The sequence below is a fragment of the Zonotrichia leucophrys genome, chromosome 1 (assembly GCF_028769735.1).
Source record: "Zonotrichia leucophrys gambelii isolate GWCS_2022_RI chromosome 1, RI_Zleu_2.0, whole genome shotgun sequence".
Classification (NCBI taxonomy): Eukaryota; Metazoa; Chordata; class Aves; order Passeriformes; family Passerellidae; genus Zonotrichia; species Zonotrichia leucophrys.
The window spans coordinates 7,495,007-7,509,324 of NC_088169.1; the positions used below are offsets into that span (position 1 = coordinate 7,495,007).

A 14,318-nucleotide genomic window follows, 5' to 3' on the forward strand; every position below is an offset into this window, starting at 1 on the left:
CATGTGTTGTTTGAGGCTTTTCTTTTGTGGAAGCCCCTTTTGGCTTGGTTGTAGTGGTATTACTTACTGACACAGCATTTTGCATTTCAAACCTGTAACTTCAGCTTTTCTTAGCTTACTTTTCTTAGTAAAGTAAACTCTATAAAGAAAAGGAGAATATAAATAAAAATACAAACTCACCCAAGCAACCCACCAAAACAGTGCAAAAAACCCCACTCAACCTCTTAAATACACAATTGAGAAAAAAATCAAACCACATTTGGTAGTAGTATAGATATTATACTATAAGTATAGATGGTAGAATTCTCTTACACTTAAGAATTTGTTTTTACTATTATAGAGTAGGTGGCTCAAACTAAACATAAGAAACAGACCTTGTACCCAAATACTGTGTGATGTAAACATAAAAACCCTAGAAGAAAAGAGAGACCAAAATCACTTAATTTCACCCACTAGCTCAGTGTCAGTGCTAAAGAGATAATGGAACTGAAGAACAAATTTGCTCCTGGGAAGGGACCTGTGTTGCACAGAACTGTTGGCCATGGATACTGGAGAAAGTGTAACCATCCATGTGAAAAACATCTGAAGTGTGCAGTGTTCTGTGTATAGGCTTAACTTTCAGCATTACAAGTTATAAAGGAGCACAAACACAATGAAAGCAAACACCCTCAACTAATCCTTCACACACTCTCTAAAGTATCTGTCCCCTAAGAAACATGTCAGAACCAGCAATGCATTTCATAGCCCTCAAAGCAGCCAGCAAGTGGTTGTGCCTCTAAAACATTGCTGCTGTGTGGGTTTGTGTGGCCTGGTTTTAGAAGCTGGGGGGCTACAGGGGTGGTTTCTGTGAGAAGCTTCTGGAAGCTTCCCCCATGTCCAGCAGATCCAATCCCTGACAGCTCCAGGATGGACCCTCTGCTGGCCAGGGCTGGGCCAGTTAGAAAAGGTGGTAACACCTCTGGGATAACAAATTTAGGAAGGAAAAATAGTTATAGTGCAGATGTAATTGCAGCCAGAGCAGAGCAGGGTGAGAATGGGTGAGAGGAAGAGCCCTGCACACACCAAGGGCAGGGCACAGGGAGGGGCAGGAGCTGCTCCAGGGGCTGGAGCTGGGATTCCCTGCAGCCCTGGAGAGACCCTGGTGGGGCAGCTGTGCCCCTGCAGCCCAGGAGGGCTCAGGGATGCAGAGATCACCTCAGCCCAGAATGGGGCTCAGGGATGCAGAGATCACCTCAGCCCAGAATGGGGCTCAGGGATGCAGAGATCACCTCAGCCCAGGAAGGAGACCCAGAGAGGGGCACAGGGATGCTGAGAGGAGGCTGTGAACCCATGGGAGGCCCATGAAGAGAGGAGCCCACCCTGGAGCAGGATTCCTGACAGGACTTGTGACCCCATGTGGGACCCACATTGCAGCAGGCTGTGCCTGAGGGACTGAGCCTGTGGAAGAGTGACCCACAGTGAAGAAATTTATGGAGAACTGGTGCCTGTGGGATGGACTCACATTGCAGAAGTTCATGGAGAGCTGTCTCCCATGGGAGGGATCCCACACAGGAGCAGGGGAAGGAGCAATGTGTGATGGACTGACCACAACCCCATCCCCATCTCCCTGTGTCACCGGGGGGAGGAGGGGGAGCTGGGAAGGAGGGAGGGATGGGAGGAAGTTACTTTTGCAATTTATTTTTACTTCTCATTATCCTGCTCTGATTGTGTTGCTAATAAATTCAGTTAACGTCCCCAAGCTCAGCCTGTTTTGCCCATGATAGAATTTGATGAGTGATCTCTCCCTGTCCTATCTTGACTCATGAGCCATTTGTTATATTTTCTCTCCCCTGTCTACCTGAGGAGGGGAGTGACAGAGTGGCTTTGGTGGCTGTCTGGCATCCAGCCAGGGCCAAGCCACCACAGTGTTTTTGGCGCTGAAACCCAGGATCATGATGATTTTGAAACAAGGATGGTAATTGGGAGAGATTGGGCAAAATGTGGACTGAACATTGTTAGAGTGTAAAATGTTCATGGTGAATTTTGCTATAATTGTGGTGAAGGCACAAGGGGTGGATTTTGTGTGAATTGCCAATTTTTGTTCTGTGTTGTGATGTTACTTTGATTTTTGTGTGGGGAATTTTTCTCTTGCTTTGTTTGGTTGGTTTTGTTGGTGTGACTGCAGGTTGTGTGATGGATGTAGATTTTAATGATAATTTTTAAATAGTTAAATATATGATTCACAGAGGTGAGGGATGGAAAATGGAGTCAGATTTGACCTACTTTTTTAACCCTTTGTTCAGACATATCCTGGAGCATCCCAGAGCACATAACTGAAATGTATTATTATTAATTTAGTTATTTACAAAGCTTCAGAGTGCATTTCAAAGAGAGTCTGTCAGCCAAGGGGTGCTTCATTATTTCCATCAGTCCTGTGCACAGAAAATTAACATGGACAGATTAATACAGAAGAAATCAATTTTGTTTAACATCTGTAAAAGATACAAATATGATTTCCCAAGAAACCAATTAGAAAACCCATTCATTGTTTAGAAGAAGATAGGATGTGCGTGCAAATTATTTCGCTAAATCATGCAAAACTCAGTGCTACTATAAGAGGATAATTTTTTCTTCTTGTCTTGTGTAATTCTACCAATTTCTCATCTGGAGCAGATCCCTAAATGTTGGAGGGACTGATGAGTTTTGCCTTCTGGCTCAAGACAGGATAAATTCTCGCTGAGCCTGTGGAATTGTCTCAGAAAAAGCCCAAAAATCCAAGAATGGCCTCAGATGGTAGAGCCAAAGTATAGTTTGGTATCTGCTGGAAAAAGAAACGTTTTTTCTCAGGTTGGTCCTGCTCTGTGGTGCGGGAGGAGGCTCCTCATCCTCATCTGCTGTTTGAGCCCATGCAGGTACTGTAGGACCTTCTCTCTGTTTCCATATAGGAGGTATGGAAGGGATTTTGAAATTCAGTTATTGGATGGAATTTACTTACATCTCACTTTTTCAGCAAAGAGCACATATTTACTCACCTAGAGGGCAATTTATGAGGTAAAACTCAGTTGTCTTATGCCTCTCAGACATTCAAGGGCACCTTGTTCAGTCCCAGCTGCTGCCCCAAAGGAGGCAACTCTTCCAGAGGCCCAAAAGAAACTGTTGTCATATATTGCAAAGGTTCTATTGGCATTATATTGCAGGGGTTCCATATTGCTAGAGTTTCATACTGCCGTGATGTTTCTTGTAGGCAGCTCCTCAAGGCACTGACTCTTCCTTGTCCTCACAGCAGCCAAGTGACTCCAATTCCCCTCTACCAACCAATCCACTCTTTGATAACACTCTTCTTATTGGCTACAGCTGTGGATTGTTGACATCAGGCCTGCTCCTAATCTCTAGTAATTGGTTCAGCTGCAACTCTTTAGGGGATAAGACTACATTCTATACCACCTTAATTTACCCATACTGTATCCCCCTACAATTCCCCCTTTTTCTTTTAATTACAAAGTTGCAGCATTTCTAGAAGTACATATTCAAGTAAATTAACATTATGACACATTCATATATTTCATTCAGAACCAAGTTATACAGATGTTCAGACAACATATTACAAATATATAGTATAAATATATATATATTTCTGAGTGTTGGTTCAGTTTTGCAGCTGAACAACCCCAATTATCTCAGCCTGTTTCTTATAGGGGAGGTGCTCCAGTCCTGTCACCAGCTCAGGGAACCTCCCCTGGGCCCTCTCCAGCAGGTCCATGTCAAAATACCTGGGAAACACCCACTGAAACACACACTGCTTCATCCTCTGGGACTGACCCAGTGCCAGGCTGGCTCATCCCAGTTCTCCATTCCTCCTGGCACTACTGAAAGAGGCAAAGTAAAAAAACCAAGTAGTTTTGAGTCCAAGCTGGTCTCATCCTGTGTTTTGACAGAAGGTGAGATGCTGTTACTAATTTAGAAGCAAAAAGTATTAACTTTCTTCCAGGGCTGGATTTTTGCTGTGTGCACAGTGAGTTTTCTGATAGCAATGTTTCTAATCCTTTCTTAACAGAACAGCCCTAAAATAATAATCCATTTCCATCCAGCTCCATTTACTCTGACATCTACAGGCTCTGTAGACTCCTTCCCACCATCCCTGCAGCTTTGTGGGGGAGAAAAAGCCTCATCCACATCCAGGTGATCCATTCATCTGACCTCTCAGGTTTCTGTGGTTGGAATGGCTCCCAAGGTATGAATGAGGCTTTTTTCCCAGCCCCACAACCAAAGAAGAAGTCAAGATTCCTGGGCTCTGGTTCTCAAGGTTGTTTATTTTCTCTTATCTATCACATTCTTTCTCTGACCCACTGAGATCTGTCTGGCAGGTTGGGTTGTGGCACACTGACCACCCTTAGGTTGTGTTACCCTTTTATACTAAGAATTATGTGTATTTATTTACAATAATTTTCCAGTACCTATCACCTATGTTATTCAGTTTGTCTCTACTCTAAACCAATCCAGAAGTGTCACCATCCCAGCAGAAGGTGGAGGCCAAGAAGAAGAACAAGAAGGACAGGACACGCCCAGATTCCTCCATCTTGTCTCTTGAACTCCCATTCTAAAAACCCCAAAATTCCACTTTTTCACCCTGTGGTAAATTGACTATCATTCTACTCAAACTCTTGTGGCTTGTAAATCTTCACACAAAGTTGGTAATTGCTTCCATGGGCTTAAATTGAAGCAGAAGTGTTTTTGATTGCGTGCCAAGGTCTCTGAGCTCCCTGCCAGGGCAGCCAGAGGAATGTCCTGGGTCCTGACAATGACCTACAGCAGAAAGGGGCTGAGCAAACACAGACCAGCCTCATCTGCTCAAGGGCATAAGGTCAGGGAACTTTAGCAGTGTCTTTGAGAGGGGGGGTGTGCCTGAGTCCCATTTCCCTGCAGCAGCAGAGACTCCAAGAAGCACTTGAGGAAGTGGTACCCAGCAGAAACACCAGCCTTTGGATGATTTGGTTCATCAAGTGGCTCTGTTTTCCCCTCTGCCTACTGGGATTTAACTCTGCACTCCAATATGCTCTGGTGCTTGGCTGTCAGGGAGCAGGGAAAAGGAAACCTATCAATAATGCACGGAGGCATTCTTGTCAGCCCTCAGGCTGTGCCCAATTTGCATATGCTCCAAGCTGTAAGAAAACACTTTGCACAGCAGTGTTGCATTTAGCAGAAATTACATTATAATTTCAGATGTAGAAACTTCTATTCCAGGTCTGAGGCAGGGAGGTGTCCCATTGGGCTGTGCAGTCATTATCTTAAACAATTGAAATGCATGCTTGTACTTCATCAAAATCAAGGGAAGACATCACTCCAGCCTCCACTTGCCAATTCAGTCCAAAGTGGAACAAGACTATTTAACTAAATTAGAAACTATATTATTTCCCAATAATTCTTTATGAGATGGAGTGTGGCCAGAGCAATTTTTCAGAGTGCCAGCACCTCTATCCATCCCTGCAAAGCAAATTGCCCCCACAAAAACTCCCTTTTCTGAGAAGGGGAATGCCCAGGAGCATTTAGGATCTGTGCTCACACTTTTCTTCCAGCTCCTTTGTGCTGCCCAGCAGGAGACAGGACTCAAGTTGCCCTTTGTAGGAAGTTTTGCAGAGCTGGCAGGGGCTTGGTGCCTCAGCCATTTCACTGCCCTGATTTCTGCCAGGGACTTGGTGCTTCTGCCATTTCACTGCCCTGATTTCTGCTAAGGACTGGCCAGGGCCAGGAGGCAGAGCCTGCAGGGATGGAGCCTCTGCTTCCTCCAGTGCGGCACATCAGAGCTTGGAGATGGATCAGAACTAATTTTTAAAGCTGGGGACTTGCATCATTTCCCTTTAGTGTGCTTCTCTTCCAGAGTTCAACAGGAAGGGTGAACACCAGGCCAGAAATGCAGAAGTGCCCCCAGAGACCTTTCTGCAAACTAAAGTGTGAAGCTCCTGACAAATATATTTTTGTGAGGTGATAAAATACTGCTGTGAGGTAGCCCAGAAGATTTCAGCCTGTGCCATGCTGCTGAGCTGGCCATGCTGTCTGCAGCTGGTGTCTGCTGACAGAACTCCTCCTCAAATGCCAGCCTCCGCCTTTTGGAATTCAGCCAGGTGTCCTGGATTTAAGGAAGGTTTTGATGAAAATGATGGGGCTCAGGCTATAATCCAAGGAGTTTTCAAGTGAGTGAGCTGGTCATGGAAGTCCAAATGCCAACACAAGCAATAATTATGTCCTTTGCTTCATTTTCAACATCATCTCAAGTGGCAGCTGCCCTCTTGTACTGTGAGTGGCAGGCATATTTCATAAAGAAGAACTGTAGGAAGATACAGATAGCAAAGGGCATCTATCTTATATTTTCTTGTGCTTGGTAAGGTTAGAGACAATGCAAATTCATGCCCCTGTCTGGTCTGTTCATTATAGACCAGGGAGCACCACATCCCTGGGACTCTGGAGGAACAGATGTGTGGCTTGAAGGCACTGCTGATCTCCTCTGGCACCCAGCAAGGTGCCAGCTGTGACCGTGTTCACAGGGGTTCTTGGATGAGGGAAGAGACGAGAATCTGACTCTATATTTCAGAAGGCTGATTTATTATTTTAGGACATATATTACATTAAAACTATACTAAAAGAATAGAAGAAAAGGCTTTATCAGAAGGCTAGCTAAGAGTAGAAAGGAATCAAAGAATGATAACAAAGCTTCTGTCTCGGACAGAGAGTCCGAGCCAGCTGACTGTGATTGGCCATTAATTAGAAACAATCCAACATGTGCCAATCACAGATGCACCTGTTGCATTCCACAGCAGCAGATAACCATTGTTTACATTTTGTTCCTGAGGCCTCTCAGCTTCTCAGAAGGAAAAATCCTAAGGAAAGGATTTTTCATGAAAAGATGTCTGTGACAGCCAGCTCCCCTGCTGAAGCTTCCCTCTCCTCTCATGTGTAATGGGCTCTCACTGGGGAAACTTTTTTTTCCTGCTCCTTCTATGTGTCCTGGGTTATTCTGTCTCTGTTATATTAGATGTGTCACCCTGTTTTTTTAAGTTTTTCTAAGCCTTCTGATGTTTACATTCTTGTAACAAACTTTCTCACACACTTTATGTAAATAATTTATTGTTTTGCATTCTTCTATGGAGGAGGAGAAATTTGATAGACATGGTTTGTCCAGTGTCATTGGAGAGGTGGCACTGTCACCTTCCAATCCACTGTCACTTTTGGAAATCTATAAATGTTGGAGTCAGAATTAAACTTTGCTCTTTTTTTGCCTTGGAAAATCCAGCATCTGTGTCTTTCTCTTTTGTGTCCTAGAATGACAAAGATGAGTCAAAAAACCCCAAAACAAAGAGAGCAAGGAACAGGGAACAGAACCTGGAAAGCCAAGCACTACAAATAAAGAGCAGAATAGGAACTGCAGCTGGAGCCCAAAGCATTTGTTGCCAAGTGCAGGAGCTGAGTGGGAAAAGAAAAAGTTACAGTTCACTCACAAAGAGCACATTTGATTTCCCCTCCTGGATTTTCATCAAGATGAAATTTCCTTTCTCTGTGTTTGTGTGAAAAGCAACTGTTGCAGGGGAGAAGCAACCCACAAGGAATAGAACTGACTATAGCCATGTTTCACAGTGGAGGACTCTCTTTGTTTGTTTGTTTTTGTGGAGCTGGGAGCTGAACTCTGTGCAGAGAATTTAAAACCAGTCCCCAGCTTGACCCCAGCATGGTTCCTGGCTGAGGAAAGCCCTTGCTGTTGGGCATCAGAACCTGGTCAGTGGGACATGGGAACCCACTGGTGGGAAACTGGAGGTTGAGATGTGTCAGACTGTGCTGGCACATCACCCTGGCTGGTATTTTTGTTCAAATGCATAATGCTAATTTTGCCAGTAGTTGGGGGGTATGTTCGATCCTGGGAAAAGAGATCAAATATGAACCTGGGGGATGAATCAAATGTGAATTGAAAAGTATTGTTGGTGAAGGACTAGCAGAGAGGCCAAGTGAAGGCAGCAACCTCTTGCTTTCCCGGAATGGATTTTCACACAGTAATAGAATGTTTTGGGTTGGAAGGGATCTTAAAGATCATCCCATTCCAATTCCCTTTGATCAAAACAAGCTGCTTGGGGCTCCATCCAAGGAAACCTTGAACACTTCCAGGAATGAAGCATGCCCCAGTTCTCTGAGCTTCCCACCCCTCCCCATTTTGAGGCTGGGTGTACCTTTTTAGCAACCTGGGTGTGTCTGGTCAGACCTCCCCATGTTCCACACAAGAAGCATGACTGGAGGGCCACTGTGACCCTGGGGGACATCCACGTTCTCTGCTCCAAAACATGGAGCCCCTGCAACCTGGCACTGCTTCCTTGGGGTGGTGGCCCCTTCCCAGACCTGTCACACAGTGCTTTCCAACCGGAGGGGTTTGAGCTGTCAGTTCCCATGCCAGGAGGTTGTGGGCTGGGCAGGTAATGGGGGGAGGAAAGCCTTGCTAGGCTGATGGTGCTAAAAATCAAACAGTGGCTCTGCTGCCCATCCTCCTGCCCATCCAGCCCCTGCTGACCCATCCTGTTTCAGGGTCCCTGTCCCCATGGGCTGGTTGATGGCAGCCAGGGGGGAACAACCATGTCACCCTTTGCAGGCAGGAGCTGCAGCCAAGGGGAGTGGGCCAGAAAGGAGGAGGGAGAGTCTCACAGGAGAGATTTTCCATCCCCAGGGCTTGGGCAAAGCTGCTATGCTATGTGTGAGCAAACCCAGCAGCTTGATTAAAAAGAGGCAGATCTTCTCACATGTATGATCCCCACTTGCTGATTTTGGACTGCCTGATTTGTGTGCTCAGTGGTGCTTCTTATTTCACAGCTACTGTGGAACTCTAAGGGATTTTTTTCTTCCTTCTGCCAGTGCTTGCTCTGGTCTTTGTTTTACTTCCAGCAGCCCTTTCACCTAAGGTTTTCCCATTTCCCAGAGGGGTCAATGCAATTTAGTTCCCACTCTGGTGTTGAAGGACTTGGTGTGGACCTCAGCCTCTCCCATCTCACCCTATATTCAAAGAGGACAGAACATTTCCCACTTCTGCCAAAGGAGTGCATAGCTCTTCCTCCAAAAATGGAGGCATTGAGCACCCCTGATTAGGGAAGGTATCCAAAGGCTTTCCCATTCCCCAGCCTGGGTGAGGGCTCTGCTTGACCCCCAAAAGAAAGAGGTGTTTCCCTGGTGCTTGATCCTCCCAGCTTTAATGCCAGCAGCAGCTCACCTGGGGAGTTGTCAGTGGTGATAGACTCAGTCCCATTCTGTTTCAAAACTGCTTTAAGAAAGATGCCTGGCTGTTTAATATTTAAGCTAAATGTTTAATGTTTAAACAGGGAAATTGGTCTGATTGTCAGAAAGGGCATTAAAGCAGGATGGGAACTGGTTTATAATCTCTGACAAATGCTGCCCTTTCTCTGCAGCAGCCTGGTGCCTGGGAGCTGCAGGAGTTTCAGAAATGCCAATTTTAATCAATCTCACTCATTCCACTTGCTGCCTGCCAATCCCACAGCAGCGAGATGTGCCTTTCCCTGGGAAGGGGCAACGTTGTACCTGGCCCTGTTTAACAGTCTGAGATTAATTCAGTTGAATTGCACTGGTATTTCAAACCCCAAACTAATTTCAATAGAAATGTGTGTGGAAAAGGTGAAAAGTGAAGCTGGACAGTGTTGGCTCATGGGTTTATTGCAGATGATTTGGGGTCCCTTTTACACATGCACACAGAAGTTCTGATGTCAAGCCTGAAAATGATTTGCTCTAATTGCTACAAATACACCTATGGATAAATTATTTTTGAACAGGTACAGGCAGTGTTTTCCAGGTGGTGGAAATGTCCTCCTGGGGGAAGTGTGTGGCAGTGTAGAACTGTTTCACACCACAAAAGGCTCATCAGCAGCCTGGGCTGCCTCCCTGCCTGGGCTGCATGCCCAGGGTACCCCTTGTGCACAGGAATCCCTGCTCAGCAGTGCCTGGAGCTGGGGAGAGCACATTCAGCAGGGAGCCCTCAGCAATTCAGGTAACTCACAAAAAAACCAAGTAAGACAGAATCTGAAGAAAAGTTTATAAGAAAATCAAGGTTTCAGGACTATTGAAAGGCACATTTCACCCACAGCTGAGCTCATGGACACATACAACGCTCAAAATTCATGGCAAAAAGACCACATAATGATGGCACATTGTGAAACATACATTCCAGATTTCAGTCAAACACTAAAGTGATTATTTTAAGTGTATCATGTACATAATAAGAGCAGAACAGGCAGATGCTTCCAATTACTGTAATTTACAAGGCAGTAATTCAAGCCTCAAATACAGTTCTCCTTATTAGAAGAAGGGGCCATGGATTAGCAGCAAAATGAGGGGCAGTAAATGGACAGGGAATCAGGAAGCTGCTGCCATTTGGAAAACAACAGCCAGCACCTGCTGCAAGTGGGAGGAATTTAACTTTGCTAATTCATTTCACTGTGCTGTGGCAGCACAAGGCTGGGCTGGATGGATGCTCTCAGGGCAGGCACCCTGCAGAGCAGATGTGCACAGATGTTTCCTTGGCAGTGGGCAAGATGAAGTCCAGCCATGTCTCCTCTCTCCCTGCTCAGTGCTGTGCCTTGTGATAATTACCTCCTTTCATCCAGCTCGGGGTTAAGCTTCACGTTGAGATGATTAATAATTAATCAAATGCATTTGAAAATTAATTTGGCAATTCTGTGACTGATTGGCATGCTAATCTCTTCTGTGCAGTGGGGATGGTATGCGAACAACCTCGGATGTTCTGAGGTGAATGCATGAGGGCATTTACTGTCTTGTGTGGCAAAAAATAAAACACTGAGTGGAAACAAAAGCGTTCTCTGAGACCTCTTTGCAACTCAGAAAAGGTGTGATCTGCATTTTGCCTTCCTGTATCAGGAATATGTCATTGATATTATCATGTCCAAACAAAACCAAATGGACAAGTTTGAAAAACGCCCCCACGGATTAACTGCAGTAGATTCAATGCATTAATTATGGGACAAAAAAGAAAAAAAATCACAAGGAGAATAACTTCTTGCTCTTTCCAGCTGTCCATGCCACCTTTCTCCAAAATAACACTCATCTGGTGAGAGGGGAGGAGAGGGGGTGTGCAGCTCCGCCTGTCCCCGCTAGTTCCGGCAAGGAAGTCCCTTTTTACAGACCAGGAGCACTGCAGCAGCCGCAGAGGTGACACACAGGGTGCAGCTCAGCAGGCACAGCAGCCCCGGTGCCGAGGGCAGGTTCCTCTCCCAGAAGCTCCTGGGGAATGGCCGGGCTGGGACATCCTGGGGGAGAGATGAGATGGTGATTCCATAGGGTGTCCCTTCACCCTGAGGTGGCAAACGCCCCCCGTGAGGCTGGGGAGGTCACAGGTATTTCCCAGGTGAAATAGCTGGAAATATTTGAATATGAAGTACCAGGGAGACAAGTCATGGCTGTGAGATGTGTGTTCTGCCATCCTGGACAGCCACAGGACAGTGAAGATGGAGTTACCTGTGGCTGGAATGAGGTTTTATTTGGCTTTAAACCATGGTCTGGGACTGGGCAGAGTTAGGCTGAATTTTTAGTCCCCAAGGCCCTGAGATCAGTGTTCTTGGCTCTTAGTCATCCACCCTTCAGACAGGGGTAACAATATTGCTTGGACAAGTCACAGAAATTAATGCCATCAGCATGGGAGGTGACTAAAGGCTTGCCTGGGAGCAGGGTGCACAGGAATCACTGAAACAGGGACACACCTGACTGAGGGCTGTGCGCCTGACTGGGTTACAGTGACACTCTGGCTCACCTTTGACTCTGGCTCTGGCATCCAAATTTCACTCTTGGAGATCTTCCCCATACTGTGTAGCACCTAGAAGAAAAAATTATTAAATTATTTGTACAATATAAAAAAATTATAACCCACAATACTTCCAGTGTTGGAGAAACAGACAAAGTCAGAGCAAGTGACATTGATAAAAGATGTAACTATGGCTAGCTGAAAGTCTCTTGAACCAAAAAATGTACAGTGATTTCTGCTAGAGCTTCTCTAAATATTTTTGTGGGAGGTTTTTAGGTTTGAGGTTTTTTTTTTTCTTCCCTGAATAAAATTAAAAAAGCTTTTCCTCAAGGCAGTTTGAGAAATACCAAGGTGAGGTTACAGCCATGCACTGGGGACACAAAACCTGTTAGATAGAAAGGGATAGGGATAAGAGGAGATATAGGGACATATCTAGATATAGAAAGAGCAGAGATGCAACCGTGAGGTTCTCACAGCAGAGAATTATGGAGCCCTCCCTTGCCTATTCAGGCAGTACAAAGCTCATCAAAGATTTTTCTTGAGAATAAACTGATTGTAACCATCATGGGGATTTTTTGGGGCAAATGAATGCCTTCAGAAGACAGCTCACTGTGTTTGTAACTACTGCTCACAGGCATGGAGAAAAGAGAAATTAGGTGACTTGAAATGGAGCAAATAATAAGGATTATAAGGCAAATTTGACATTCTGTCAAATGGAAGTAAAAGACTGATTTTCCTTTAAATAACAACTCTGTGGCTTTGCCATGCAGTTGTAACTGCAATGTGCACCCTTTAATGCTTTTTTCCCCTCCCTCTAGATTGTTGTAAAGGGATTTCACTGTGACTGGGAACCCAGCCCAATGTGTGTCATTGTGAGGAGATTTAGACATTATCAGAGCTGCACATTACTATTTCATAAAGCTCAGCTAACAGGACTGTCTTGTAAAAGGAGAAGCAGAAGGGATAGATCAAAAACGAGAACAATGTTCAGATTTTCAGATTTCTGCACAGGAAATAGCTGTGAGCATTTGAAATTACTTAAATGAGTTTTAAAACATGCAGTGATTAATTTGTTAGAAACTGGGACAGAGTATGTACAAGCAGCATCAGGTTGCAGGGTTTTATCTCTAGACATGCAGTACATGGCATAAGCTTGATTTTAAGTCTCCAGTTCAGTAATATTCTGATTTTGTTGAGATTCTTGGCTTCACTTTATTTGATAACCAATTAAGTAAGTTAAAAAAATTAAAAATATTTGGGTCACGTTGTTTTCTGGGATCTCTCCCTGCCAATTCTAGGAGCCTTTGCACTAAATCAGACTCTCCCAGCAGTACTCAATCCTTTGCAGCCTTTTGATGGAGATGCTGGGAGCAGGGCAGGGTGTGTACCTCTCTGGCTGCTCTCTCTCCTGCCTGCACGGCTCCCTCCATGTATCCGCTCCACTGCGTCGCCGTCTCCGTGCCAGCAAAGTAGATCCTGTCCACAGGCTGGCGAATGATCCTTCAAAACAATGGAAAATGTCAGGGGACAAGTGACAGGATGGTGATGATCCTTCTAAAAGAAGTTTATGGCTTTGATGGAGTGACTGGCTCCAGCTGTCCAGAATCCCTGCAGACCTGAGCTGAGGTGTGATCAGCTGTCCTTGCAGGACCACCTGCTTGCTTCTGCACTCAAAATTCAAGATCTGAGAGAGAGAAAAACCTTAGGCATAAATCAGTGTTCCCAGTTTCCATACAAAGTTACACAGGCCTCACTTTAGTACTGGGATAAGGGATAGTCCTAACAACAATGCAGTGCAGCTGATAGGCTGATGTTTTCTGCATGGCAGCTTTGCTGTTATCCTGCTGTTAGAGTGGAATGTGGATGATGTTCCTGCAGTGCTAGATCACCAATATCAGCCTGTTTCTGAGGCTGCTTGGCACTCAGGGAGCTGCATTTCCCCCCACAGGGTCATAAAGGCAGTCCCTCAGCCCTGCAGTCCTGCACAAGCATTCCAGCCAACCTATCTGCAGGTAATTCTCCCACTGGGAATGTGCCTGCTGTACGGGCTCCCATCTAATCCCCCATTAGGTTTTCCCTGTCTGTTTGACAGCAGCTTCCCCAGGCCAGACACCTCACCCATCACTGCCTGGGTGTTTGGATAAATGCCAAGAGATAAATGACTGTACATGGGACAAAATGACTGTACGTGGGACAACTCCTCCCCATGTGATCTCAGCTCAGGCAGGGTCTAACCCCATGCTGGACATGTTGAGGAGCTCCTGGGCTTCTCCTGAACCTGATGTTCCATCTATACAGTCACTGGAGACTCTTCATCACAAGATGTGTCCTCAAGGGCTTGGGGGGTCTCTAGAGGGATCCACTGCAAATACTGCATAAAACTGCTGTAAATAATCCAGAGGGGAAAAGTTTTGTGGATTTAGCAGGTCCCTTTGTGACTGTGCTTCATCTCCTTAAAAGCCACAGGAGAAACTCTGCTCTTAGTAAAGCAAATATCAATATCCTCATTAGCTGGGGAGTGGGGGAGTGAAAGTGAGTTGAAGTTCCC

General features: G+C 45.4%; 1 protein-coding gene across 1 annotated transcript in view; it reads right to left on the reverse strand.

Moving 5' to 3' along the window:
* Window positions 1-10,034: 10,034 nt before the first annotated feature.
* LOC135444541 (amine oxidase [flavin-containing] A-like) overlaps window positions 10,035-14,318 on the reverse strand; it is a 35,281-nt gene continuing 30,997 nt past the window's right edge. The window contains exons 13-15 of the mRNA XM_064706386.1: window positions 13,159-13,270; window positions 11,780-11,842; window positions 10,035-11,279 (exon numbers count right to left, since the gene is read on the reverse strand). Of these exons, the coding sequence (XP_064562456.1) occupies window positions 11,124-11,279; window positions 11,780-11,842; window positions 13,159-13,270 (331 nt within the window). The 3' untranslated portion in view covers window positions 10,035-11,123. The remainder of the gene's footprint in view (window positions 11,280-11,779; window positions 11,843-13,158; window positions 13,271-14,318) is intronic.